The 26433-nt window shown below is 42.0% G+C and overlaps 2 protein-coding genes, 1 long non-coding RNA gene and 1 other non-coding gene across 8 annotated transcripts; all 4 read left to right on the top strand.

Moving 5' to 3' along the window:
- Positions 1-1747: 1747 nt before the first annotated feature.
- Positions 1748-9677, top strand: c1h4orf47 (chromosome 1 C4orf47 homolog). 2 transcript variants are annotated; one of them, XM_031319266.2, is made up of 8 exons: positions 1748-1865; positions 2108-2216; positions 3104-3323; positions 3498-3635; positions 4088-4163; positions 5624-5809; positions 6426-6589; positions 9531-9677. In XM_031319266.2, the coding sequence occupies exons 2-8, from the start codon at positions 2111-2113 to the stop codon at positions 9583-9585; spliced, it is 945 nt and encodes a 314-aa protein (XP_031175126.1). In that variant the 5' UTR covers positions 1748-1865; positions 2108-2110; the 3' UTR covers positions 9586-9677. The 2 variants fall into 2 exon arrangements, with proteins under 2 accessions (XP_031175126.1, XP_031175127.1); XM_031319267.2 differs by lacking the exon at positions 5624-5809.
- Positions 9678-12033: 2356 nt separating this feature from the next.
- LOC116064481 lies at positions 12034-14422 on the top strand. Its single transcript, XR_004108537.2, has 5 exons — positions 12034-12155; positions 13116-13208; positions 13652-13711; positions 13881-13941; positions 14196-14422. It is a non-coding gene; the product is annotated as an uncharacterized LOC116064481 (long non-coding RNA).
- LOC116064505 lies at positions 13315-13512 on the top strand. The gene has a single exon (XR_004108543.1). It is a non-coding gene; the product is annotated as a small nucleolar RNA SNORA74 (small nucleolar RNA).
- Positions 14423-17454: 3032 nt separating the features above from the next.
- Positions 17455-26418, top strand: hvcn1 (hydrogen voltage-gated channel 1). Of its 4 annotated transcripts, XR_004108514.2 has the most exons (7): positions 17455-17552; positions 20488-20694; positions 22475-22579; positions 22665-22896; positions 24585-24697; positions 26004-26122; positions 26157-26418. XR_004108514.2 is itself a non-coding variant. In XM_031319579.2 (6 exons), the coding sequence occupies exons 2-6, from the start codon at positions 20521-20523 to the stop codon at positions 26058-26060; spliced, it is 681 nt and encodes a 226-aa protein (XP_031175439.1). In that variant the 5' UTR covers positions 17455-17552; positions 20488-20520; the 3' UTR covers positions 26061-26418. The 4 variants fall into 4 exon arrangements, 3 of the variants coding, with proteins under 3 accessions (XP_031175439.1, XP_031175440.1, XP_031175442.1); XM_031319579.2 differs by having other exon boundaries at positions 26004-26418; XM_031319580.2 differs by having other exon boundaries at positions 17470-17551; positions 20472-20694; positions 26004-26418.
- The last annotated feature ends 15 nt before the right edge of the window (positions 26419-26433 follow it).

The following is a 26433-nucleotide window of genomic DNA, read 5'->3' as shown; positions in this document are numbered from 1 at the left end:
TTACGCTACTATGTTTGTAATTAAGTGTTTGTCTTTTGATGTTGTTTTAGCCTAAACCAGTGATTTGTAAGTGTATTTTATTTTTATTTTATTACCCTGTGGCTAATGCACTATGTACAGCACTTTGGTCAGCGCAAGCTGTTTTTAAATGTGCTATAGAAATAAACTTTACTTACTTACTTACTAATGGAGCTGAGGAGTGCTGCTCGTCATGGAGGAGGATTTGACGCCCTCTGGTGCAACAAACACATCTTCGGAACACCTTTAACCAAGTCCATGTTGCCCTTGAGTTTAACCCTTCCCTGGATACATAGACTTTAGTGAACAGTGTTCATAATGTATATGCTGTTAGTCTTATTGTCCGCATGCCCAGGGACTGGGGATGAACATGAGATTTTATCTATGTCTCTGTATAATGCATCATATTTCAAGTGTTGAAATTGATGTTTATTATGTGGTTCCTGTCAAAATAACTTTATAAATAATAATAATAGACCTAATCACAATGTTTGTTTCCAATAACTTTTGGGCAGAAACCTCCTGCATACAATGTAACATCTCTGAGCAAACAGAGACGAGGAACAACTGGATCTACTCTCATCTCCTTCATCTGGAATGCATGTTTGATGCTTTCATATGTCAACACTTTGACTAACATAAGCTTGGAGAGCTAATTTACCTTTTGGGCCACAGACTAAAGAAAATGACACCACTCAAAATAGCAGTCAGTCCGACAGGCAAGGACATGTTGCTGTTCCTAGCGCTAGATTTGGTTTATCAAAGACGCTAGCAGGTCAGACAATAATGGCTAAAAATGACATGTTATTATTTTGCTGTATGGTCTTAAATATTGTAGTTACTGTGTCAAGGTTTTTGCCAATAATTCAGCATTAGAAAACATTGAAGGGTATTTATACTGTATGTACATACATATTGACAGAAGTAATTAATACAAGATGGAAGTTAGTGGAGCTGTGCTGGGATTTATGGGATGTCACCATCTATCTGTACTGATAAGTAGCCCCAACAGGTCCAACCAGATCAACAAAGTGGAGTGATGAATTAAAACTCTCTCAGGTCAGTCTCTGTTGTATTGTATGTGCAAATGCAAAAAGACAACAGAGACTGAATGTGTACATTCAAAGGCTGTAGAGGGTTCTGCTTGATCATCCATGTACACACCTGTTTAACTAATGTATCAGTACCTACTGAGGACAGAAGAGAGCTGCAGACTGATGAAGTCCCTTGCCGAAATTTCAGGAAGTGGATGTGATGTGACTGTGATTGGTTGAGGTCATGGTTTTAGAGGTACAGTTTTCTTTTTCTCTCTATATCTATAGTCCACATTATATAATCTGCATGGAACAAATCTCTACAAACACTGAAATCCCGAGTGTTTGCTGTCCTGGCTCCTAAATGGTGGAATGAGCTCCCTCAGGATGGCCGAAAGCCTACGCATCTTTCGCCGAAGGCTAAAAACCCATATCTTCCAACTGCACCTGGAGTTTTCACCTTTAAAGTTGAAAGCACTTAATTGGAAGTCACTTTGGATAAAAGCATCAGCTAAATGACATGTAATGTAATAATGTAATGATAGATTCATCTCAGCACTTTTTAATTCATCAAGAAAATGTTGAGCTTTTATTTTGAAGCCTACGTTGTCCTACTTCCAGGTAGAATCTTTCTAGCTTGACACAGTTTATTTACTTCCCCCTTCTCCAAGGTAACCAACCTGTATACACAGACACTGAAGTGTAGTCAGATAGATAGATAGATAGCTAGATAGATAGCTAGATAGATAGATAGATAGATAGATAGATAGATAGATAGATAGACTCCAATTAGTCATTACACGTCAACCACAGGTATGTTTATACCTCTATCTGTGTGTCAAGTGTGTGTTTACAATGTGTTTGACTTTTTAATGGCCAGGACTGTCTCAAGTGTTACATGAGTATTACAGGTGTGTGTGTGTGTGTGTGTGTGTGTGTGTGTGTGTGTGTGTGTGTGTGTGTGTGTGTGTGTGTGTGTGTGTGTGTGTGTGTGTGTGTGTGTGTGTGTGTGTGTGTGTGTGTGTGTGTGTGTGTGTGTGTGTGTGCATTTCCAGTGTATGAAGATGCCATCAGGTGATGGGAAGAGTGACATGGAGCGTCTGGGTATCTTTAAAGAGATGAGCTACATCTCTGTAGGAGACAAGTACACTCCACCCACCATCCGTAAGCATCCAGTAGGATATGCTTATCTGCCTGATTACTTCACAATAAAACTAAAGATTCAATTCACAAAAAGATTGCACATGCAAAGTTTATTTTGAATTTTTTTGTTCTTGTCGCATTCACCCTTTTTGTGCTGGGAAACAAAGATATGTTCATTCAGCGTTCTATTACTTCTTATCTTTAAATGGCCAAATCTTATCTTATTTGCCAAATGAATGCCAATGAGTCGGTGCTTCCCTAGTGTCTAGCAATCCACGGAGCATATTCTTTGGTAGAACATGGTTCCAAACTCTCCACCATGAGTCTGTTAATTGTCCAGAGAAACTGGAAAGACATGCTGCTGCTTCATTTTTTAAATGCAATCTGAATACTAGTTTACTAGAGGAGTAACTTAGTATTTGAAGTAATGCAGTAATGCAGGAAGTGTACATTTAGTTTCCATGCTTATTGTGTTTCCACAACAATGTTATTGAGTAAATCTACTGAAATGGCCACCACACCACAACAGAGGAGTGTGATGCGTCAGATGAGAATGCAGAGGTTTAGTCACCATGTCATGGCTGTAAAAAACAATGGGAATTTGTTTTTGAAATCTTTTCCAAGCGCAAACCAGTACAATAAATTGTCATCCCTTTTCTCCCAATCATTTTGGAGGGTCATCCAAAATGTATTGCTGGTGAAGGGAGGGTTAGGTCTATTTTGACTGAAGGTCCCAAAACTCCTCCGTTGGCCCCTTAAATAAATAACGAACAGTCCCTAATCAGACAACATTAGCAAAGTTACATTCATATGTTTGGTGACACAGCTGCATCAGTCTATAGATATCATTATTACAATATTGCAGGATATACATAAATATGTTGATGATCTCTTTTTTCCGAATCCAGGTCCGTTTAATGAGTCAGCGTATCGTAGCCGCCAGATGCAGGCGGGTGTCGCTAAACAACGATGTGCTCTGCAGAACGGCTTCTTCGACAAGTCCTTTAAACGGATATTTGAACGTGAAGCACTGAGTGACCCGCTGAGACTGGCCCGACAGAACCGCATCCAGCTGACCAAGAAGAACCTGGGCAAGGCCTTCCTGCCCTGTAACGGGGTCAAGAAGCCGTGAGAGAACACACACACACACACACACACACACACACACACACACACTAACATACACAGAATTACACACAAAGACTGGAAATAAAATGTAAATGTGTCCTTTCCTGTCCTGAGTACTCATTGGTTGTATCTAGGACTCTTTCTCACTGTCATATGGTTTCTCTCTGCTTCCAGCTGTGGTTCAGGGAGTTACTATGGGACTCTGTCAGGACCAGTTGAAGCCATGAGTCCACTGTCAGTGGCCCGAAAAGCCCATCGCTCTCCTGGACGCAACATTGTCACCTCACCTCCCAAGAAAGGCAGTGGTTACAGGTTTATGGCAAGAACTCTTTCTGAAGTAGCTCACAACCACAGCATAATGTATCTTATTTATTCCCGCTAACAACTACAATACTAGAGGGTGTAAATCAAATATCTGAAGATGTTGCATATGATGAGTGATCTGACTCCCTACCATAATAACCAGTGAACTCGTAAATCGATGAAGCTGTTTTGAAATGTAATGTGTAGTTTCCACAGTGTCCCAGTAAGAATCAGGAGTGTTGTGCAGCAGAGGAAAGACTTAGATTGCACTGAGACCACTGGACATGGACCTGATACTCTCATAGTTGCAATCTTTTTTTAGAGTTAAATATATGAATTGGAGTTGTTTTTCATATTATTAAAGCATGCTCTGTAACAAGAATGATATTGCTAACTCATAATGATAACACAATATTTTGTGCAGCTGAAGTACCACCATGTTACCATGTTATCTCCTACAGCTATCCCAATGTGACACTGTCCAAAGTTGAGCTGTATGCCTCAGACCCCTACAGCCGAGCCAAACAAATACTGGAGGTAAATTCTCAATTATGGTATTACACCTTGGGCCGTATATTCTTATTTAGTTTGGGCCATCATTTCTGTTTGTTATAGTAACACTGTAATCATCAAGGTACTGACATTGCTGAGATGTGGAAACCTGACAACAATCTCTACAAAGAAGTCAGATGGGGCAAAAAACATGAGCAGTTTAGTTTAGTTTATTATAGGATCCCCATTAGCTGTGCACGAGCTGATGATCAGATGTGGCTGTAAACAAGCCAACTGGTGAGCTAGGGAAACAGAGGCAAAAGAATGATGTGGCAGGTTGAGGTTCCTGTTGCTGTAGATAGCGTTAAGGACATTTGTGTTTTGTGTTTCTTCACTGGTTACCTTCTTACAGTACTAGTTGACAAGCTAGCAAGTCTACCAAAAAAGTCATATAGTAAATAGTTTTTCATGCATTACTGACTGTTAGCTCACAAGGCTAATGGATGACATTGGCTATACTCTGATTTGCTTGATGTTCCCCCTGGGCATTGTTGCAACATATGAGTCACATGGATCAGCATAGATGAGTGGCACAGTCAGCGAGAGGATGAGATGTTATTTTTCTTTAAAAAATTTCAACCCAAAATCCAACACTTTGTTGTGAGCTGTTTAGGTCAGGTAGCAAACATCTAGCCTGTTTATGACCTTTTATAGATGTTGCCGTGTCCCAGGTCTCTTGCTGTGAGTGCAATGTTAATACTACTGACAGAAACGAAGGCCCAAACCACAAAATAAGACCCAAAGTATAATACTACTTTAATTAACCTGGATTCTGTGTGTTTCGTGTTTATTAGTTAAACAGTAGTACTCACTCGTCCATGCTAAGTAGGTGGGCCCAAAAGCTTGGTGACATAAGCCGTTTTCACATATGAACTCCGGACTATGTCCCAGGAGCCAGGTCCTGACATTGTCCGGAGTTTCCCTTCCTCACATGGAGCACCAATAGGAGATTGTCCGTGTCAGAGCGTTCTCACTTCTGGAAATCCTCCGTTTGGTTTGTTTAGGCGAGGGTTGGCGCCTGGGTAGAGCGTGACGGAGGCAGGACATGACTCAGCAGATTATACCGCGGTCAGGGTGCAGCTTCCTAATATGGTCATAGACAACCGAGTCTCTTGCCGTTCCTTGAATCTGTCTGAAGATTTCAGCGTCGGCCCTTACCGACAGAAGTTCCTGAATCTCGTCTCTCCAGACATTTTCGTTGGCATGTTAGTGTAAATCACCCTTCTTCTTCCCTTTACTTTGCTTTCTCAAGTGGATTGTCTAAGAGTAGCGATTCCATAAGAATAAATGAATCTATTTGCGAAATAGTGACCTCTTTAAATCCGGTGTGTCAAGGCCTTTAAACTTATACTGTAAAAACGTACTATAAAAAACTACCCCATCTTGACACACCTTATAACATTTAGAATTTTAAATGTGCGTGTGTGTGTGTGTGTATGATACAGAGGGAGGCAGCAATCCATCGCTCCAAGTTAAGAGATGGTCCCTTCAAACTCAACCTTCACCCCGGAGATTATTTCCAAGGCAATCCATACCGCAGTGACAAGCCACTCCCACCAGTATACAAGCCCCTCCCAGCTGCACAGAAGCTCTCTGCAGTCCCCTTCAAGCCCGCGTCCCCCAGCAAAAAGGTTATCCATCTGTCTGCTCCACCACATCATTGTTAAAGGGAGATACCTGAGTCAAAGATCAATTGCTGATAATCAAGTGACATTTGATCTGTGATATGTCTAACCCATTCTAACTCCCAACTCGTCACATACGGCCGCTTGGTCAGGACCCCTTGGCATCACTTTGTAAGGCACTGGGTCCCCCTTTAGCGAAGCATAACATGCAAAGTCCACGTAGGGAGGTCGGGATGGACTGATGGGTCAAACAAACAGGACTTTCACCCAAGAGATCGCAGTTTATGTGAAACCAAAAGTCAACCTTGACTTATTTTAACTTACTTATGTAACTGAAGTTATGTAACAAGCATACTTATTGTAACCCAAACCATGTTTTCCTAAACCTAGCCAAATAGTTGTGCGTGAATTTACAACAATAACCACGTGTTGAAGTCTATCCTACTACCCTGCGCGTTGAAAACTCACAATGGAAGTGTGTTACTATTTGACGCCAAGAGCTCCTGACCAGGCGTCCGTATGTGACGAGATGGGAGTGAGAATGTGTTGGAGCTGTCTGTTTTATAGTTAACTTTACATGTGAGCAATCTATCTGTGTTTGTGTGACTGTATCTTGCGTTAGGTTGGAGGAATGAAAGCGGGGACGTTTGACCCTTATCCCTTACATTCTGCTGATCCGTACGTCATTCGCCGCTCCAAACCAACCAATCAAGAGCCAATCTTCCGTCCTGCTCCTGGTCCTAAGAGCGTACCTGTCAAGAGTATCATCACTCTCAATGTGAACAGGTTAGATCCCTGTCTCTATTATTGATGTTCTCTTTCTCTGTTCTCACATGGAGAGCTTTCAGGTGACAAAAACAACCCTCTGGAGATCATAATGACTTCTCATTTATAGAAAAAGTCCCAAATTAACGGAAGCATCCTATTAGGTGGCATTTGTAGGTAGTGGAACTGTCTCATTCGGGAAGGACACAGATGAAACTTTCTGTTGTAAACTAAACACTGACTTATCACTTTATAAAGTTATGGCAACTTGTGTGTTAGCAAACAGTGCCTCCAGCTGACATGTAGCATCATTAGAATTTATTTGGAGTCGTCTTTGGGTCCACCTGATGAAGGTCAGTCCTATGTTCTCTCTCTTTTAGCAGTTTCTAGTCTCCACCAACTCCTGAGGGAAATATCTGTTCTCTGTAGCTGCTGAATGCGCCGCTGTTGTTCACCAGCTGCTCTCTGACTGTCTGTCTGCTGTTTGGAGCTCAGCAGGTAGAGGACAGAGGCTTTATCAGAGCTCTTTCACTGAAAACAGCTGCTGCTGCTGCTGCTGGAGAGAGGTTCATGAAGGCTCAGGGGAACTGCAGAGTTGATGCTAGTTCTCTGTGGGTGTGTCACTTCAAGCGACACCTTATTACACTTATTATACGTGGTGATTTGTTTCTGTTGTTAATATAGAAATATTGAACAATGCAGCTTTGACACAGGGGTTGCCAAGTCTGCGGTTTTCCCATGGAATTGGGCTACTTTTTAAGTGAAAATTTAAAAATAAAAAAAAAATTGTCCGCTGGTTGGGTAGACCAGACCCACACACACACACACACACACAACATGCCCCACAGCATCTCTAGCGAAGGCAGCAAACGGACTAGTACACAGTTTACAACAAAACAGGTTAGTTTGTGCATCAGTGAATTGGTCTACATGTTTACATAGATTTATTTATTTGTAATATATTGTATCTAATTACGCAAGGAAAATGTAGGACCTAGGTGAAATAACTTTAGGGAAAACAGGTTTTAATGCTGGTACACTAAACATTTATGGTTTTACTTTGTAGATATAACAATACATTTGGCAATTATAGTAATGCTGTTGGACTTTAAAAGCAGTGTAAGGGTTAGTTTAATATGTTTTAGTTGGGGAGCATTTTGAGTTCTGTTGTTGGGGAGGATTTATTGGCTGTTGGGCGGGTATTGGCATTCAGACCTGGCAACCCTGTTTTGACACATCACACTTACTATTTGCTGACTATGTATCAGAACAAGACTGTCCTCCTGAGAACAATAGTGAAACCTCCAAAATGACATGTTTATGTTCAAGTGACAGAGCCCTCTGGTTGCTGTACGAATTATGACTCTTTTCCATTGTGAGCAAAGGAGGACGTTCCAGTAGTGTGATGTTGTTAGAGAGCAGGGCTTCTTCTCTCTGGAGTTGTGATGACTGAGTGCCATTTTAGGGTGCCAGCATTTGGATGAGAAAAAGTGCATATATTAAACATCTTACTTCCACATTAAACTGCACAGTTGTTCACCGGAATCGCTGTCTTTAGCTAACAGCACTAGCATTGATGATAGAACGTAATTCCTGCGACACTCACGTGGTGCAATGCGACCAATAGCTTTTAAGTTGTCATTTCTTACCTGACAGACGTTTGTTAGGAGGGCGCCGTGAGTAGTGTATTAAAGAGCCCCTTTTAGTGTGTTATATAGTTTTTCGTGTATGTAATAGATTAATAAAGTACAAAAAACACATTTCACTCAAATGGAGCTTTCTCTCCCACAGACAGCACTTTTTGTCAGCTGTCTGAAACGCCTCGCCAACATTCCTGTTTGAAATTTCACTTATTAGTGATGTCATTGATTGAGAAAGCCAGCCCAGTTTTTCATATGTGCTGCCCATAGGTGCTGCCAGTGGCTTGTTTGAATTTGGTTGACCAATCACAACAGAGTGGGCCAGCTGACCAATCAGAGCAGACTGGGCTTTTCAGGAAGGCGGGCCAAGAGCTCAGACAGAGTGTGAGAAACATAATATGTTTTTTGAACATCAAAGCATGTAAACTTATTCTAGGAGACCCCAAAAGTACAAATAGGACCCTGACAAGGAGTATATTAGGGGCTCTTATGATGTCTCTTACCATGGTGAAGCCCACCATGTAGTGGGAAAAAAACACACTAGACATATGATACCGTAACACAGTCTAATTTTGATGTACTTCCAGCAGGTACTGCATAAGATATAGGTTAAAAGAGAAGGTGAGATGATCTCTGCAAATTGTCAATTGTGTGTGTAAACTGTAGGTTTTTCGGTCAGATTTACCCTCATAACATGCAAGAACACCCCCCCCCCCTCCTTTTGCGCCTCTTCCCCGATAACCGTGAAATGTGCAGTCACAAAACTTTACTTTACAGGTGCATTGAGATCAAAATGAAGACAGAGAGATGTGTGTAGTCCGAGCAAGTGCGCCATAACTACGGGTTTAGGAAGTGATCCACCCCCGCCCCACAATTTACTCCCACTGGCTTTTTCCCTGGTCTGATCCTATCGCCAGATCATAATCAGAAAGCGCTCATTTGTCAGTGAAAAGGGCGGTTACAAAAAAAGTGTTTGTCCTGGCATCATCCCAGGTGTGATTGAAGATATCCTGAAGTTTCTTTGGTCTGACTTCAATGATATAGTTTTTTTTTTTGTTCTAGAAATAAATAAATGAATGAAAAATCCAAAATCAATACAACTACTTTGAAATAACTTTGACATTTTCAAGACATTAATTGAACTCTAAATTTGATATCATATTCCATTTCTGCTGGACCTTGTCCCCGACAGGGGGCTGTAATTTCAGCTGATGATTTTTGAAGATAAATAATCAAAAGTGTGTAAAACTAATTCCATTTTCACAAGAAAAAGACCCGTTGAGCTAAATCTTTTCTACGTTTTTTTTTTCTTCTTTTTTTAGGAGTGTTCACTCTGCAAACTACACCTCAACCATTCCAACTGTGATGACCTTCTGACTACATTACCCATACCTCACCAACATTAGCTTCACTCTCAGCCCTAAGATATGTACAGATATAATAAGATGAAATAAAGCTGAGAAGAGTGACTTTTGGACGCTTTTCTTGTGAGACTTTGTAGAAAGGAATAATTACCTGTGATCAGTGCAGTAGTGTGTCTGTGCAACTTCTTTCCAATGGTCTGTTGAAAAGAACTGGTGATGGTGGATTGGTCCTCTAGCTCTCTAGGTCAGGCTGCACTGTGAACTGATGCCCATGTGGGCTTTGTAAATGAGAGATTTCACATTGCGTGCTGTCTCCTCTCTCCTCTCTGTAAAAGACAAGGGGAGGCCACACTTTAATGACGTCAGCAGTTACAAAACATATTGATAAGTATGTAAATTCTGATAATAACATAGAATAAATGCATATTGCTGATTAATATTACTGCTGATCAGTATAGGCTACTGTATATATATATATATATTTTCAATAACATAGAATGAATATACATGTCTTTTTAAAGAAAATGGTTCCCTGCATCCTGTCTCCTCTGTGTGAATTTCCTTATTATGAACATCCCATGTGATGAAGGTGCTGGAGAGGCTGGTCTGGGCCTACCTGAGGCCGTAGGTGAGATCTTCTCTGGACCCTCTACAGTTTGCCTGCCGGCCTCGTCTGGGAGTGGACCACTCTGTCATCTATCTTCTGCAGTGAGCTCATTTGCACCTGGAGAGAATCACATTTTTTGATTTCACCAGTGCATTCAACACCATCCAGCCACTGCTACTAGGTGAGAAGCTGCAGCTGATGGGTGTCGGTGCACCCACAGTCTCCTGGATCACTGACTACCTGACAGACAGACCACAGTTTGTCCGCCTGGACCGTGTTCTGTCTGATGTGGTGGTGAGTGGTACAGGGGCTCCACAGGGAACTGTGCTGTCTCCTCATCTGTTCACCTTATCCACCACAGACTTCCAGTACAAGTGAGAGTCATGTCACCTACAGAAGATTTCTGATGGCATTGCAGTTGTTGGGTGTATAAGGGATGGACAGGAGGGAGAGTACAGAGCGCTGGTGGACAACTTTGTGGAGTGGTCTGGTAAGAATCACCTGCTGCTGAACGTGGATAAGACCAGAGAGATGGTGATTGACTTCAGGAGAAAGGGAACGGCTCCGCAGCCCCTTTGCATTCTGGGTGGAGATGTGGACATGGTTGAGGAGTACAGATACCTGGGTGTCAACATCGACAACAGGCTGAACTGGAAAATCAACAACACTGCTGTTTACAAGAAGGGGATGAGCAGACTCTATTTCCAGAGGAAGATGAGATCCTTCAACATGTGCAGCAGAATGTTGGAGATGTTCTACCAGTCTGTTGTGGCCAGCGCTCTGTTCTCATCAGATGTTAGATAAGACTCATACATCACAACTGCACTAAGTGCAACTTGCACAATAGGTGTACTTACATCCTTATTAATACTACTACATGTAATACTAAAACTGTATATTCTGTTGTGTGTCTGATATTTTGCTGCTGTCATTTCCCATTTTTGGTTATCAATAAAAATCTAAATCTATCTATCTATCTATCATGGATGACCACAAACCTACTCAAACTCAACAGTACTAAGACAGAACTCATGGTGGTGGCCCCTGCACCACTGCTCAGGAAAATTGGAGACCTGGCCCTGGTTGTGGATGGCTGCTCCATTTCCCCATCTCCTGAGGTGCATCATCCTGGACTCCACTCTCTCCTTCCGGTCCCACATCAAAAACATCACTAAGTCCGCCTTCTACCACCTCAGAAACATCTCAAGACTCTGGCCTTCACTCACACATTCAGTAACTGAGACACTCATCCATGCCTTCATCACCTCCCGTCTGGACTACTGCAATGGTGTCCTGTCTGGATTGCCCAACAAGGCCCTTAGCAGACTCCAGTATGTCCAGAACTCTAACCCATACCAAGCCCTGGCAGCATATCACTCCCATCCTCCAACAGCTTCACTGGTTGCCAGTCAAGTCACGCATCACCTACAAGATCCTCCTGCTCACCTACAAATCTCTCCATGGACTCTTACCACAATACCTCACAGATCTCCTCCACCCCTACACTCAGTCACGTTCCCTGCCGTCCTCTGACAAGGACCTGCTGGACACCCCCCTCCGCACCAGGTTGCGGACTTTTGGGGACAGGGCTTTCTCTGCCAATGCTCCCACACTTTGGAACAGTCTAGCCTACCACTTCACGTCCACTCTGCCCCATCCCTGCCCATGATCAAAAAGTACCTCAAAACATTTCTTTTCACTAGTGACCCCTAACCCCCTCCCCCCTATTTGTTAAGCGACCTTGGGTACCTTGAAAGGCGCTATATAAATCCAAGTTATAATCTATCTATCTATCTATCTATCTATCTATGTATGAACATCTGTGGGCTGGTGGTGCATTTGCTCGTAGAACGATCTTTGGGAGAACTTCCCCTCCCACAATGCACAGCGGCATAGTGCCCTCTATAAATGAATGCGTGACTTCCGCTCACTCTCTCAGTCTGCTGGAACTATGTTGGACAGAGACGTCAGCTGAGGTAAGCATTTCCTTTAACTACGTATAAACTAATAAAGTTGTCTTGCGTCATTGGAGAGTAAACAGTCAGCTGTTACTGATACTTGACGTTAACACCGTTAACCGTGCTGTAGGAGAAACCTGGGAAGAGTCTAAAACGAGCTGCAGACACGTGGACCCTGCACGTGCTGTAACGTTAACGTTCCACACAGTGAGAGGTTAGCCCGGTTTCTGTTGCAGACGGTCCTAAGTGGGGCTAACGGTACCGTCAGCCGAGAAATGTTAAGTCGCCCAAAATGTTTAATAAACTTACCGGCATTATAATTAACTGCAACACTCCTGGGATGGGCTCACACCAGCCGCGTCGCCAAATCGGTCTGGGGTGTTAGGCCTACTTCGGAATCTTTACTTCGAATCCCCTTCATTTTGATCTGAACTAACGTTACGCACCTGCGGAGTGTCTTGACTGCGTGTTGCATAGTCGTGACGGGGCAGAGTAGCGTTAGCTCTGTCCCGCTGTGGTCAGCTAGGACCACTGTGTCTGGGAACGTTAACTGAAAAGGCTTCCCTATCTGGGTGCGTTGTTGCTAGAGCTCTTGTTGAGACTGAACTGTAACGTTAATGTGATTTGCTATGTTCTTGCATGCTTTCCATTAGTCGTGTTCTCAAACGGTTCATTAGATATTTAACAAAATCTAAGTTGGAGCTAAAATTTAACTAAACTTACTATCGGATAGGATTATTTTATGTACTAGGTTGCAACACGTGGGCTGTTGCACATGTAATTCCGTTATTAAAATGCAGAAAATAGTGAGCAACTGTGGCTCACTGTACACTGCCTGCCCACTGACTTGAGTAGCCTTACAATGTGCGTTACTATCAAGAGCAGTTGCTCTCTGAACGTCAGGCAGTTCATTCGATGACAGGATGTTGCAGCCTTGTGTGTGGGCATAATGAATGTGACGTTCATGTTGTCTTTCAGGGATTCGGGCTCTCCTGTTGAACAGGTGGTGTGTCAGAGTTGCAGCAATGGGATAGAGCTTCCAACAGCCCTGATTTTCCTTTTGGTCTAAAGGTAAATGTACAGTTGCAGAAACAATTAGCTACAGTCTCCTTACATGACAGAGAGCTCTGCACAAGGCTCAGGTTTCTCCCAGTCCTTATTGTAGCAGAGCCCTCCAGCCAGCGCTCAGTCAGCTGTCCAGGTGCCGTGTCTGGCTCAGTGTTACAGCGCTGGTAGAGAAAGTCTCTGTAGTGGCTCTCAGCTCTGCAGGCTCTGTTTTAGAGTGTGCTGCTGTTGAGCTGCTGCAGAGCCTGGCCCAACGAGAGTGGCCTGTCCTGATCCCCAGCAGGGCCGGCCTAGTGACGGGCCGCACATTCACACGCTCACACCACCACATGGATATTAGTAAATAGTGACTACTTGTGACATGTTGGCTTATATAATTTCAACAGAAATGAGACCAATGCTAACTGGTACACTTGTCTCAACCAAACCTTTTTCCCCGATTGTTGCAGGCTGAGCCCCTAAAGGCTGCTCCGTGTGGGACGGACAGTCACGTTGCCAGCTGCCTGAGGGTGAGTGTGGCTTTTTTTGTTGAAGCAGTCATGTTTCATGCAGTGATGACTCAAAATGTAACACATCATGCTGACAAACCCCATGGTGAACCATAAACCCTGAGCATAGCAGCTGTCAGCAGCATCGGTGTTTGTGCTTCTGCTTGTACTGACTTCTTATTCTCTAAAGCAGCGTGTGAGCAGCTGGCCTGCAGGGGGCAGCAACACTGCTGGACCGGAGCCCGACCCAGGTATGTATGACGTCCAGTTGGCCTGGTACTGTGTGTAGATGGTGTAAACCCAATCGTGTACTGCCGTGGCAGAGACTTCTCCTCTGCTGTGGAATATTGTATTGGGAGAAAAAGCTCAGGACTTTTGGCACAGGTTCAGTAACAACTGTTTACCAGAACCTGACTAAAGACCTGAAACACTTCTGTAACAGTCCATGTCACTGAGCCTGGGTATGGGCTGCCTGCTCACACTGCTTTTTTTTTTTTTTTTTTAGGTTTGTTTGGTGAAATGCTGCCAGGCTGGTCTGTGGATCCTGTCAGTGGATCCTGTCAGCTGCTGATGGTCACCAGTAACACCATGCTTCAGCACGTCGGTCTACCTGGTTGGAGTGGCAAACAGGACTTGTACATGTAATATCCTGAAGGCATTGACATCTACAGGAAATTATTGTATTCAGAATATAAAATTTGAAATAAATTTAATTATGTACAAATGTTTGAATAATTGTCTGGTGATTTGTCACTAGGTCTTGAGAGAGTGCCAGGTTTAAAGGATGAATGGGGTGTAGTGATTAGGTGCATGTATCATAAAGACTAAAGTCAAATAAATTTGTAGTAATTTAGCTACATTACTTTAAGAAAATGATCAAACTCATGGTTTTAAAGTAATGTTGACATAAGTGGAAGAATGTTTGGAAATGCTGTAACTCATGTGACTCATTCTTTAATGGAGTTAGTGTTGATATATTGGCTGATTTTATGAGTGATCCAATGTGATGGGTCAAACACCGTCCTTTCTCCACTTTATAGAAATCAAGTTGCAGCCAGAAGGGTTCATTAAAGATGCAGTGCCAAAATGGGTATTTTGCTGTTGTATTGTCAGGCAAAGTGAGGTTGAGTGATGCAGAAAAATGCCAAGCAGTGAGCCAAACAGAAGGAAATGTTGCTAGAATGCTGTTGTCAGATGTGGTATCCCAGCAACACATCTACAGACTGAATAATGTAATGTAACCTAAACATGGTGGCTCAGTGGTTAGCACTGCTGAGGACCCGTGTTCTGGCCTTGACTTTCTGTGGAGTTTGCATGTCTGTTTCATCACCATAAAGACAAGCATGCTGGAAACTGCTGCCAGTTCCTTGCAGAAGGCTGGCATTACACCTGGAGCTGGTTGCTGGCCAGGGTTCAAAATCTACCAGTCATGCTGGTACAATATGCAAGAGGCTGGGACATTTGCTTCACTAACCAGCCCAAACAATGGCCATCTATAAAGAGGCTCGTAAAATGTGAATATTCACGATGGACGGTGGATAAAAAAGTTGTCCCTGTGTGCTGGACTATGGCTGCCCACTGCTCCTAATTAATTAGGATACATTCCTTGTATGTGTAAATGTACTCGACAAACAAAATATATTCTACTTTTGAATGTAAAGTTCAGATGACAGTCGTACACAAATATAGTTAGACTTCTAGGTAGGGCTGCACGATATGAGAAAAATATGCGGTAACGTTGGATATTGTGATAACGATATTACTTATATAAATAAACGATAAATAAACATAGCTACTGAAGTGTACTCATTTCTGCTGCTTTCAGTATTGTGCTAAAATACAACAAATTGTTGAATTTAAAACAAAAGGAAAAAATCTCCAAAAAAAAATTATGGAACACATTGAACATTGAATTGAATATAAAGGGCACCACTGAAAAAAGTGAGTTACATTTTAAAGTGCAGTTTTCTACTCAATAAAAAATGACTGTCTTTCGCGACATGTGTATTGTGGCAGTTAACATTGCGATGACGTTAAAAAAATCAATATATTGTGCAGCCCTACTTCTAGGCAACACAGTGTCAGTATGCTGTTGGATGACAAAGGAAAGCAGCTGTTAGTTAAATGTTCCACAACAGTTTGAATGATCAGTGAGTGCAGCAGCACACCAAACACATGACCCTGTTAGATGATTAACAGTGAGATAAAAATAGGCTCTTTGTGTTCACCATAGACGATATACAGTAAGTTGTATTCTTTTAACTTGTTACCTATAGCAGCTGTTCATCTTCTGTTAGGTGAGCACAGCTGGAACGTGACCAGGGCCTTAAACATTACACAACTAGTCATTTATAATGACATCAAAGGCTCTTTCATGTACAGCTTCTACTTGTGGAGGAATACTGCGTGTATAGACGATACGCTCTGTCAACCAACATTTAATGATCTCAGCTGTGACTCAGTATAACTTCCAGCATCATAACACTTACATTCATGTTTGTCCCTTTACATGTAGATAATAACCACGAGGTGTATTCCCTGCATTCTCCATGGAATAAATCAGAGTCAAATCATCACAGTGAGTCCTACATATTTTTGACCAAGTACATCAATGTTTATATTGTGGGGATATTGTAGGATTGATAATTGGTGCTTTCATAAAATATTAACACAATGAGAGTTTAGATAGATAATCATCAGTAATGTGGATATAAAACAGCTATAAAAATAACATCACTTTACTGTAATGCAGCCTTTAAAACCAGGAAAACACAACACTTGTGTCATATCACGATAGATTTCCAATTTCCAAATCTAAGACGATATCTAGTCATATATATCGATGTCGATATAATATATATTGCCCAGCTCTAAGTCCTACTTCCTGCAGCCTTGAGCTCCTGATTGGCCGATTCCCGTCCTCTAAAAGAGCAATGCAAGAGCAGAGCAACGAGCCTTCATAGCTCAACCAGTAGCCCAGCCTTTAGTTCCATAACAATAGAGATAATATAGATGATATCAATATACAGTAGATCCACAGCTCTGCTGTCCATGGGCTCTGACGGGATTTTCTCTCACTGTGAGGACCGGTAACACAACTAACTGTCTCCAGATGAATAACAAGTGCTTTTGTACGTTTCAGCATGTAGGAAAGATCAGTAAAAGACATCCAAACAGCTTATTTGATACATTCACATGTAAAGTATGACGTAAAGCCAGTAGGTGGCAGTGTATATGTATACATGTGGGGGCAGTACATGATTGAGTTGCCAAGTGGAAGATCTCCAAATGTTTGGCTGATAACAGCTATAAATGTGTGATTAGTTCCTCTGGAAGTATCATTGTGTTAAGATTAGAAAAGCTTTATTTTAGTTTACAGCTGAGTGAAAACAACACAAAAGCTCCACATTTGTAGACATAGTTTTGCAGGGAGCGGTGTGTGTGTGTGTGTGTGTTTTCTTGTTTAACTATATTCGTAGGTTATACAGTATACTTGTGGGGTCCCGACAGCTTTGTGGGGCCAAAATGCTGGACTCCACAACTTTAAAGGGCTGTTTGAGGGTTAAGACTTGGTTTTAGGATTAGGGTTAGAATTAGGTTATGGTTAGGGTGAGGTTAAGGGTTAAGGTTAGGCATTTAGTTGTGATGGTTAAGGTTAGGGTAAGGGGCTAGGGAATGCATTATGTCAATGACGGGTCCCCACAAAAATAGTGCCACGCACTATCTGTGTGTGTGTGTGTGTGTGGGTGTGTGCGCGCGCGCGCGCGGAGTTTTTCTGCTCCAAGTTGAGACTTGTGTCTCTGCAGAGGAGCAGAGCGTTTTGAGCGACAGAGTGGGCCAGAACAAGGTAAAACAGAACAAGGTAAGACATTTAAGTCGACACAACTGTTATGAAGTCACAAGTTGAGCTGTGACGCGCTAAATCTTTGTCAGTAAAAAAAACGCTGGGTTGGCAGAAAACAGAGAGAGACGGATGTTTTTTATCACGAGCTTCTGTCCATCCGCTGCCCTAACCTTTGCTCAATCTGCGGGGAAACCGGGATCATTCTCTGGCTCGGCTTGTTTTTGATGAGTGCTCCAGAACAATCGCTGCTGTTGTTGTATGTCTGAAAAATATATCCTCATATCTGCATGGATGGACGCATGTGTCCTAAATACCTACCTTTGGTGTATCGTTTTTTTATGCAGTGCGGAATGTAACTAAGTACATTTACTCCAGTAGCCTACTGCACTTAACCCATCATGTTGTCATGTTGTTTTTTTTAAAGTTTCTGTAGCAGAAATTTGGATTTCTTTCAACCAAACGGATGGTTCCATGAAACTTCTCCTCTTCACAAGACAAATTAAGGATCAGTTCACTACTATCATTGACTTTTGGGTGTTTTATTCAATTTTATAGCGGACTAAACTTTGACAGTCTGTGATTATCCATCAACATCCTCTGATCTTACATATTAGTCAAAATAATTCATACTTTCTGCTTTTGTAACTCAAAAGTTCGATATAATTGCATAGGCTGTATAAGGTTTAGTGACGAGAAATTCCAAGAAATAGTGGTAATAAGTTGTTAGTGTACACTGGTGGTAGTAGGGGGAGGGCACCGAAAACGTCGAACAATGCTACAAAAACGTTCAAAAATACCTATTTTGACCCGGAAGGACAACACAAGGGTTAAGTCCAAAGGTTGAGGTACTTGTACTTTACTTGAGTCTTTTCTTTTCGTGGCACTTTCTACTGTGATATTCATTAGTACTTTTACTGAAGTAAAGGATCTGAAAACTTTTTCCACCGCTGGTTGTATGTATAATTCGACTTAATCCTACATTGTGTAATTTTTGTGTAACTTTTTAGTTGATTCTTAGCAACAAAAAAAAAACTTTGTTCTTTCACAAAGGTGCTCATTCATGTGTAATTACTTCCACCAACTAATCAAAGTATTCTGGTACGCGTAGAATCTGCCATTCAGAATCATTCAGAATACATACGAGCGAGTTGCTTGAATGACGGCCGCCATGTTGTGCCTCCATCTTTAAAATACATTAGCCAAAGAGGGACATAGCTCCGCCTTTTGCCCTCTTCAAGGAGGTAAGCGAGCCTCCACAAAGCGTACCTCCTATGGCGCCATTTTGATGCTATCAAGCCATCACCTCCCGTTAGCATTCCATTGACTGCCATTCATTTTGGCGCCACTTTGACAGCGAATAACTTTACATCTGAAGCGTTTAAAGACTTTATTTGTCCATTGTTTATTTCTAAAGAAACACACGAAACACGCGACTTACTGTCGCATAGTAGAGGAATTACCGTACAGTACAGGAGAAGCTCGCAGGCAGTTTGGACTTACATTAGCTGTTTAAGTTGAATTACTAATGTTAACTAGCATTTTAGTTAGCAATAATTAGCCTGTGCCTATGTTATCTCCTTACATATACCTACGCTCTCCGTCTCTGCAATATTCAGAATGATTGAGATTTCTCTTGGCACAGCTACCAGAAGACTTAGAACTTTCAGACAGGTTGCTCACGTCACATCTACGTCGTCAAGCGCAGTAACGCTCAGCCATCACCGGATAAGTGCTTCTAATAGACTTCACTCGTCTCCGTGGAAGTCTACGGCTTCGCTTTGTCCATTCATTTTACTGTCTATGGCCCTCTTACACTCAGTGGCACCAGAGTGGCACCATGACGAATGCCAGGGGGAGATTACTCGCCAGGGAAGCGAAAAAGAGAAGTAATATTCAGTTGGTTGTCATATACAATTTCACTGCTAGATGGGAGAAGTTCTTACACAATGTAGCTTTAAACAATCCAACCATTGCTCTTTTAGTTGTTAGGCTGATACATGCTACACTCAACGATGTCCTGGCTTCATGTACCTGTGTAGAGAGAGGATGTGGTGGCAGTTTGATCTGCTTTACCAGGGATGGATTATGATGGGGTTCATCTGTACAATCTCGTGACTTTTTTTCCTTCAGCGAGTACAGGCTATAGCTCTGTGATTGTGTGGAGGAATGATTATTTAAGAAGGGCGCCTATGGTTTACTTTCTCAATAACATCATGTTGCAAACCAAAAAAAAAAGGAGAAGTAAACTCTGATTGACTAACAGATGGAGAAATCTGCCCAGATGCTGACATTTCTTACAGAGCTCACTCAGGGGTGGAAGAAGTACAAACAGTTTCACTCCGCCTGCACAGATTTGCATCAGTCTTCAACTTTTCAAATATTTGGCTTTGCTGTTATTGCTCTACATATGAATTCAAATTTGATTGGAATGACCCTTCCATTGTTCCCTCCAGGGGTGGAATGTAATTAAGTACATGTACTCAAGTACTGTACTTAAGCACACATTTCAGGTACTTGTACTTTACTTGAGTCTTTCCTTTTCATGCCACTTTCTACTTCTACTCTGCTATATTTCAGAGAGAAATATATTACTTTTTACTCCACTACATTCATCTGACAGCTTTAGTTACTAGTTACTTTACACATTAAGGTTTCTGGACACAAAACAAATGTAGATTATAAAATCTGATGTTTTATTATAAATGGAACTAGCCAACAATATAACGGCCTACAAGTCCAGCTGAAATGATTAAACCATTAAACACACAACTGTTTGGATCCTTTACACTTTCTAAAATGGGAGGATTTTTCTTTACTTTTAATACTTCAACTACATTTTCCTGATAAAACTTGCAGGACTTTACTTGTAATAGAGTATTTTCACAGTGTGGTATTAGTACTTTTACGGAAGTAAAGGATCTGAATACTTCTTCAACCGCTGGTTCCCTGTAAGGTGATCTGAGCTGGGGGTCTGGAGCCTGGCGCCATGGCTCGGTACCTGGGCTACTTCACCGCTGTGGGCGACGTCCAGCCAGTCCGCCTGGAGGAGGAGGAGCTGCACGTGACCAGCGAGGAGCTGAGTCCCGCCACGGGGCAGTTCCCACCCACGACGACCTTCAGGGAGTCCCTGCAAAGGCTCTACGGCTCCGAGCGCTTCCAGGTAGGCCGCGCTGCCTTCAAATGATCCATCATTCTATGAGCCAACATTTCATGGTTTCTCCACTGTGATGTCACTGATGTGGGTGCAGATGTGGGAACAGACCCGAATATATTCAATTCACAGTGATATAGAGCGAAATATGTGATATAAAAAAATAATATACATATATACTCAGCAAAAAAAGAAACGTCCTGTCACTTTCAACTGCTTTTATATTTTAAGCAAACTTAACATATGCAAATATTTATATAAACATTAAAAGATTTAAAAACTAAGACATAAACTGAACAATTTTCACAGACATGTGACTAACAGAAATGTGGGGGGAGGGGGGTCAAAATCAAAAGTAGCCCTCAGTATCTGGTGTGGCCACCAGCTGCATTAAGTACTGCAGTGCATCTCCTCCTCATGTACTGCACCAGACTGGCCAGTTCTTATGGTTAATGTTGTCATCCTGTACCTGTCCCGCAGGTGTGATATTCGGATGTACCGATCCTATGCAGGTGTTGTTACGCGTGGTCTGCCACTGCGAGGACGATCAGCTGTGCTTCCTGTCTCCATGTAGCGCTGTCTTAGACGTTCCACAATAGGGACATTGCAATGTATTGCCCTTGCCACATCTGCTGTCCTCATGCCTCCTTGCACCATGCCTAAGGCACGTTCACGCAGATTAGCAGGGACCCTGGGCGTCTTTCTTTTGGTGTTTTTCAGAGTCAGTAGAAAGGTCTCTTTCCTAATTTTCTTATAACTGTGACCTTAATTGCCTACCTCCTGCAAGCTGTTATTGTCTTTTCGACCGTTCAACAGGTGCATGTTCATGAATTGTTTATGGTTCATTGAACAAGCATGGAGAACATTGTTTAAACCCTTTACAGTGAAGATCTCTAAAGTTATTTTGAAAATAAGTATCTTTAAAATACAGTGTCCTGAAAAAGGGGCTTTTCTTTTTTGGCTGAGTTTATATACATATACACTGTATATATCCTTATCTATATTTCCTGGTATATACTGTATATATTATATATAGAGAAAACCAGACAAGTTTGTCATATATTGTAAGTGCACATTTGTTCTTGGTCTTTAATTTATGTGTGGCTCTGGTGTAGATGATGGCGTGCTTTAACACAAACAGTTTTTACTGAAATAACTGTCATAAAACTAATCTACTAAATCATAAGTTCTCCTTTTCGTCTCATATCATATTCTCATACCTCGTTCACCACGGTCGAAAAACTGACCTAGCTGTGCTCAACACAGCTGTACCAATCAGCACGTTAAAATCAACTTTTTCCTCCCACACACACACACACACACACACACACACACACACGATTGTCCTCAGACTCTGCAGTGACATCACTGGAGGACATTTATCAGCCTCTCAACGTTTTCTCCCCAGCACTTTTTATTTATTTTGTATAACTTTTTACAACTTTTTACAATTTAACATGATGGTAGAAGGTGCAATAAGTAGATGCTGCTATGAACTAAGGCGTATCAGAAATTTCAGTTTACAGAAAAATGCTGATATTTTATTGGAATTTTTTTTAATTATTATTATAACTTTAACTTTTGTGATAAATGTTCTGTATTTGACTGTTCAATGTCCCATGCTTATTAAAAGAAAGACACTTATTGCTGGCAGTTCGTATTATGTTCCCGTCCCTGTGTCACAGCTCAGAGAATAGTAGGACCCAAATGCAGAGACAGCCAGGCAAAAGTGAATTACTCGCAATTAGATTTTTTTCCCCCAAATCGTTCATCCCTACTTTGCTTTCAGGTGTTGGTGGTGTGTTTGGTCATCCTGGACGCCATCTTTGTTCTGGCCGAGCTGCTCATCGATCTGTCTGTTATCAAGCTGGAACATGGCCACCTTGCTCCGGAGGTGAGACACAGATTAGTCCACTGACTCCCACTTTATTATCCAGACCTGTGTGTAAACCCGTGGACTGACCCGTGGTTCTCTGCAGGTGTTCCACTACCTGAGCCTGGCCGTTCTCACGTTCTTCATAGTGGAGCTGCTCGGTAAGCTGTTTGCCTACCGCCTGGAGTTCTTTCAACACAAGTTTGAGGTGTTTGACGGTTTGGTGGTGGTGCTTTCCTTCGTGTTGGACATTGTGTTCATCTTCCATGAAGACGAGTTTGTTGGGACGGGCCTGCTCATCCTGCTGCGACTCTGGAGGGTGGCCCGAATCATCAACGGTCAGTAACACTCTGCCTACAAGTATTTATAGGGTGTTTCTGATTTGAAAGGTGTTATTATTTATTTGGGGATGGGGGCTTGGACATACTTACCGCGAACAGCTATGGATTTCTACCATGTTGGATCCATTACCCCGATGTTGGAACAAAACCTACGCCCTTGTTGCTACATACAGTAGGGTGGCTGTGTTTAAATGTGTTGCAGGTATCCTTGTGACAGTTTGAAGGTGTTGTAGGTATCCTGGTGACAGTTTGAATATGTTGCAGGTATCCTGGTGACAGTTTGAATGTGTTGCAGGTATCCTTGTGACAGTTTGAAGGTGTTGTAGGTATCCTGGTGACAGTTTGAATATGTTGTAGGTATCCTGGTGACAGTTTGAATATGTTGTAGGTATGTTGTAGGTATCCTGGTGACAGTTTGAATATGTTGTAGGTATCCTGGTGACAGTTTGAATATGTTGTAGGTATGTTGCAGGTATCCTGGTGACAGTTTGAATATGTTGCAGGTATCCTGGTGACAGTTTGAATATGTTGTAGGTATCCTGGTGACAGTTTGAATATGTTGTAGGTATCCTGGTGACAGTTTGAATATGTTGTAGGTATGTTGCAGGTATCCTGGTGACAGTTTGAAGGTGTTGCAGGTATCCTGGTGACAGTTTGAATATGTTGTAGGTATCCTGGTGACAGTTTGAATATGTTGTAGGTATCCTGGTGACAGTTTGAATATGTTGTAGGTATCCTGGTGACAGTTTGAATGTGTTGCAGGTATCCTGGTGACAGTTTGAATGTGTTGCAGGTATCCTGGTGACAGTTTGAATGTGTTGCAGGTATCCTGGTGACAGTTTGAATGTGTTGCAGGTATCCTGGTGACAGTTTGAATGTGTTGCAGGTATCCTGGTGACAGTTTGAATGTGTTGCAGGTATCCTGGTGACAGTTTGAATATGTTGTAGGTATCCTGGTGACAGTTTGAATATGTTGTAGGTATGTTGCAGGTATCCTGGTGACAGTTTGAATATGTTGCAGGTATCCTGGTGACAGTTTGAATATGTTGTAGGTATCCTGGTGACAGTTTGAATATGTTGTAGGTATCCTGGTGACAGTTTGAATATGTTGTAGGTATGTTGCAGGTATCCTGGTGACAGTTTGAATATGTTGCAGGTATCCTGGTGACAGTTTGAATGTGTTGCAGGTATCCTGGTGACAGTTTGAATGTGTTGCAGGTATCCTGGTGACAGTTTGAATGTGTTGCAGGTATCCTGGTGACAGTTTGAATGTGTTGCAGGTATCCTGGTGACAGTTTGAATGTGTTGCAGGTATCCTGGTGACAGTTTGAATGTGTTGTAGGTATGTTGCAGGTATCCTGGTGACAGTTTGAATATGTTGTAGGTATGTTGCAGGTATCCTGGTGACAGTTTGAATATGTTGCAGGTATCCTGGTGACAGTTTGAATATGTTGTAGGTATGTTGCAGGTATCCTGGTGACAGTTTGAATGTGTTGCAGGTATCCTGGTGACAGTTTGAATGTGTTGCAGGTATCCTGGTGACAGTTTGAATGTGTTGCAGGTATCCTGGTGACAGTTTGAATGTGTTGCAGGTATCCTGGTGACAGTTTGAATGTGTTGCAGGTATCCTGGTGACAGTTTGAATGTGTTGCAGGTATCCTGGTGACAGTTTGAATGTGTTGCAGGTATCCTGGTGTCGGTGAAGAACCGTGCAGACCACAAGCTCCACAAGCTGAAGGAGAGCTATGACCACCTGGTTCAGAGAGTCACGCAGCTGCAGGAGCGCTGCGACAAACTGGTCAGTCCTTCCAACTGCTTCATACCACATCAGACACGCTCACATTTACTTTAATTTAGAAGTTCAGCGTATGAGGTTTCTGACACACTCAAGCAGAGATTAATATCATATAAAGGAGTTTATACATGTGATGCCGTCGGGGCCACGGCTGTGATTGAGGATATGGAGACATTTTAAGGTCATTTGGCAACCGGGGGGGGGGTGCTTTATATCCTCCATTTACAGACATACACCTGGTGTATATTTAATCAGCTTAAACAGTAGAAGTATTTACATTTGACAGAAGAAAAAAATAATAGAGGCTTCAGTTTTATTTCAGCTCATTAATTGTTTGAAAGAAAAAAACGAGTTCATTACAACTTATGTTTTATTTTTGTAGCCCTGGTAATTGGTTTTATCAGTCATGATGACATTGTATCAAAGTAAATGCTCAGCTCTCAGAATGCTAAAAATAAATAAAGGTCCAACGGGGGAATGAACTGGAGCACTCAGACGGTCAGACAGGTTGTGCGTAATGCATCTTCCCTGCACGAACCCTAGAATCACAGTACTTTACCAGAAACTGCCAGTGGTGAAAGAAGCATTCAGATCCTTTACTTAAGTAAAAGTACTAATACCACTATGTAAAATACTCTAATGAACATGTTACGTCAGTAAGAAGTATGTAAGTATCACCAGGAAAATGTACTAGAAGTATTAAAAGTAAAAGTACTCAATGCAGAAAAACCCTCACCTTTTAGAAACTGGAAGCGATCAAAACAGTTCTGTCAATCAACTAAGTGTTTAATGGTCTAATCATTTCAACTGGACTTGTAGGCTGTTACATTGTTGGCTAGTTTCATTTATAACTACATATGTGTTATGAGCAACAATCGTAATGTGTAAAGTAACTAGTAACTAAAGCTGTCAGATGAATGTAAAAAGTACAATATTTCTCTCTGAAATGTAGCGGAGTAGAAGTAGAAAGTGGCGTGGCAAGTACAGTACTTGAGTAAATGTACTTAGTTACATTCCACCACTGGAAAAAGCTTAAGACAGAAATCTATGAACTTTGGGCTACACAATTGGGGGTGGCAGTAGCTCAGTCCGTAGGGAGTTGGGTTGGGAACCAGAGGGTCGCTGGTGCAAGTCCCCTTGCAGACCGAAGGACAGAGGTGGACTGGTAGCTGGAGAGATGCCAGTTCACCTCCTGGGCACTGCAGGATCAATAAAGAGTATAACTTATAAATTATAAAAATTGAACTGACTCAGAATGAGGTCCAACAACCGACTGACTCTTGTCTCCGTGTGTCTCCGTCCGTCTCAGGAACAGGAGAACCAGAGACTGGAAGCCCTCCTGAAGAAGCACGCCATAGACTCCTAACTCCTGGAGCCCGCTGCTGTGGAGCTACTCTTCAATCTCATTTATATCACGTACCTTTGTGCACTCTTTCAACCTATACATTCCATGATGAACTTTACTTTTAGACCTGATTTCAATATTCCTTAACCGTTACTACATTACCTGAAGAGAAATATATATTTTTTACTATCTGCATCAGTAGATCCATATCCATGTCAAAGGTTATGTCGAATGAATGTCAGATGCTATCACTCCATAAAGCCACGATGGCCTCAATTTCTACGTAACTAACATTCCTCACACTGATGACTTATACATAAAACTAAATGTGCATCTGCTTAGTGACATTTCAAAAAGAATTGTATGTTGTGTAAAAAAAGAACATGTCAATAAA

Source organism: Sander lucioperca, chromosome 1, assembly GCF_008315115.2.
Source record: "Sander lucioperca isolate FBNREF2018 chromosome 1, SLUC_FBN_1.2, whole genome shotgun sequence".
Taxonomy (NCBI): domain Eukaryota; kingdom Metazoa; phylum Chordata; class Actinopteri; order Perciformes; family Percidae; genus Sander; species Sander lucioperca.
The sequence above is the reverse complement of the archived record's forward strand: the minus strand, read 5'-3'. Positions and strand labels throughout refer to the sequence as shown.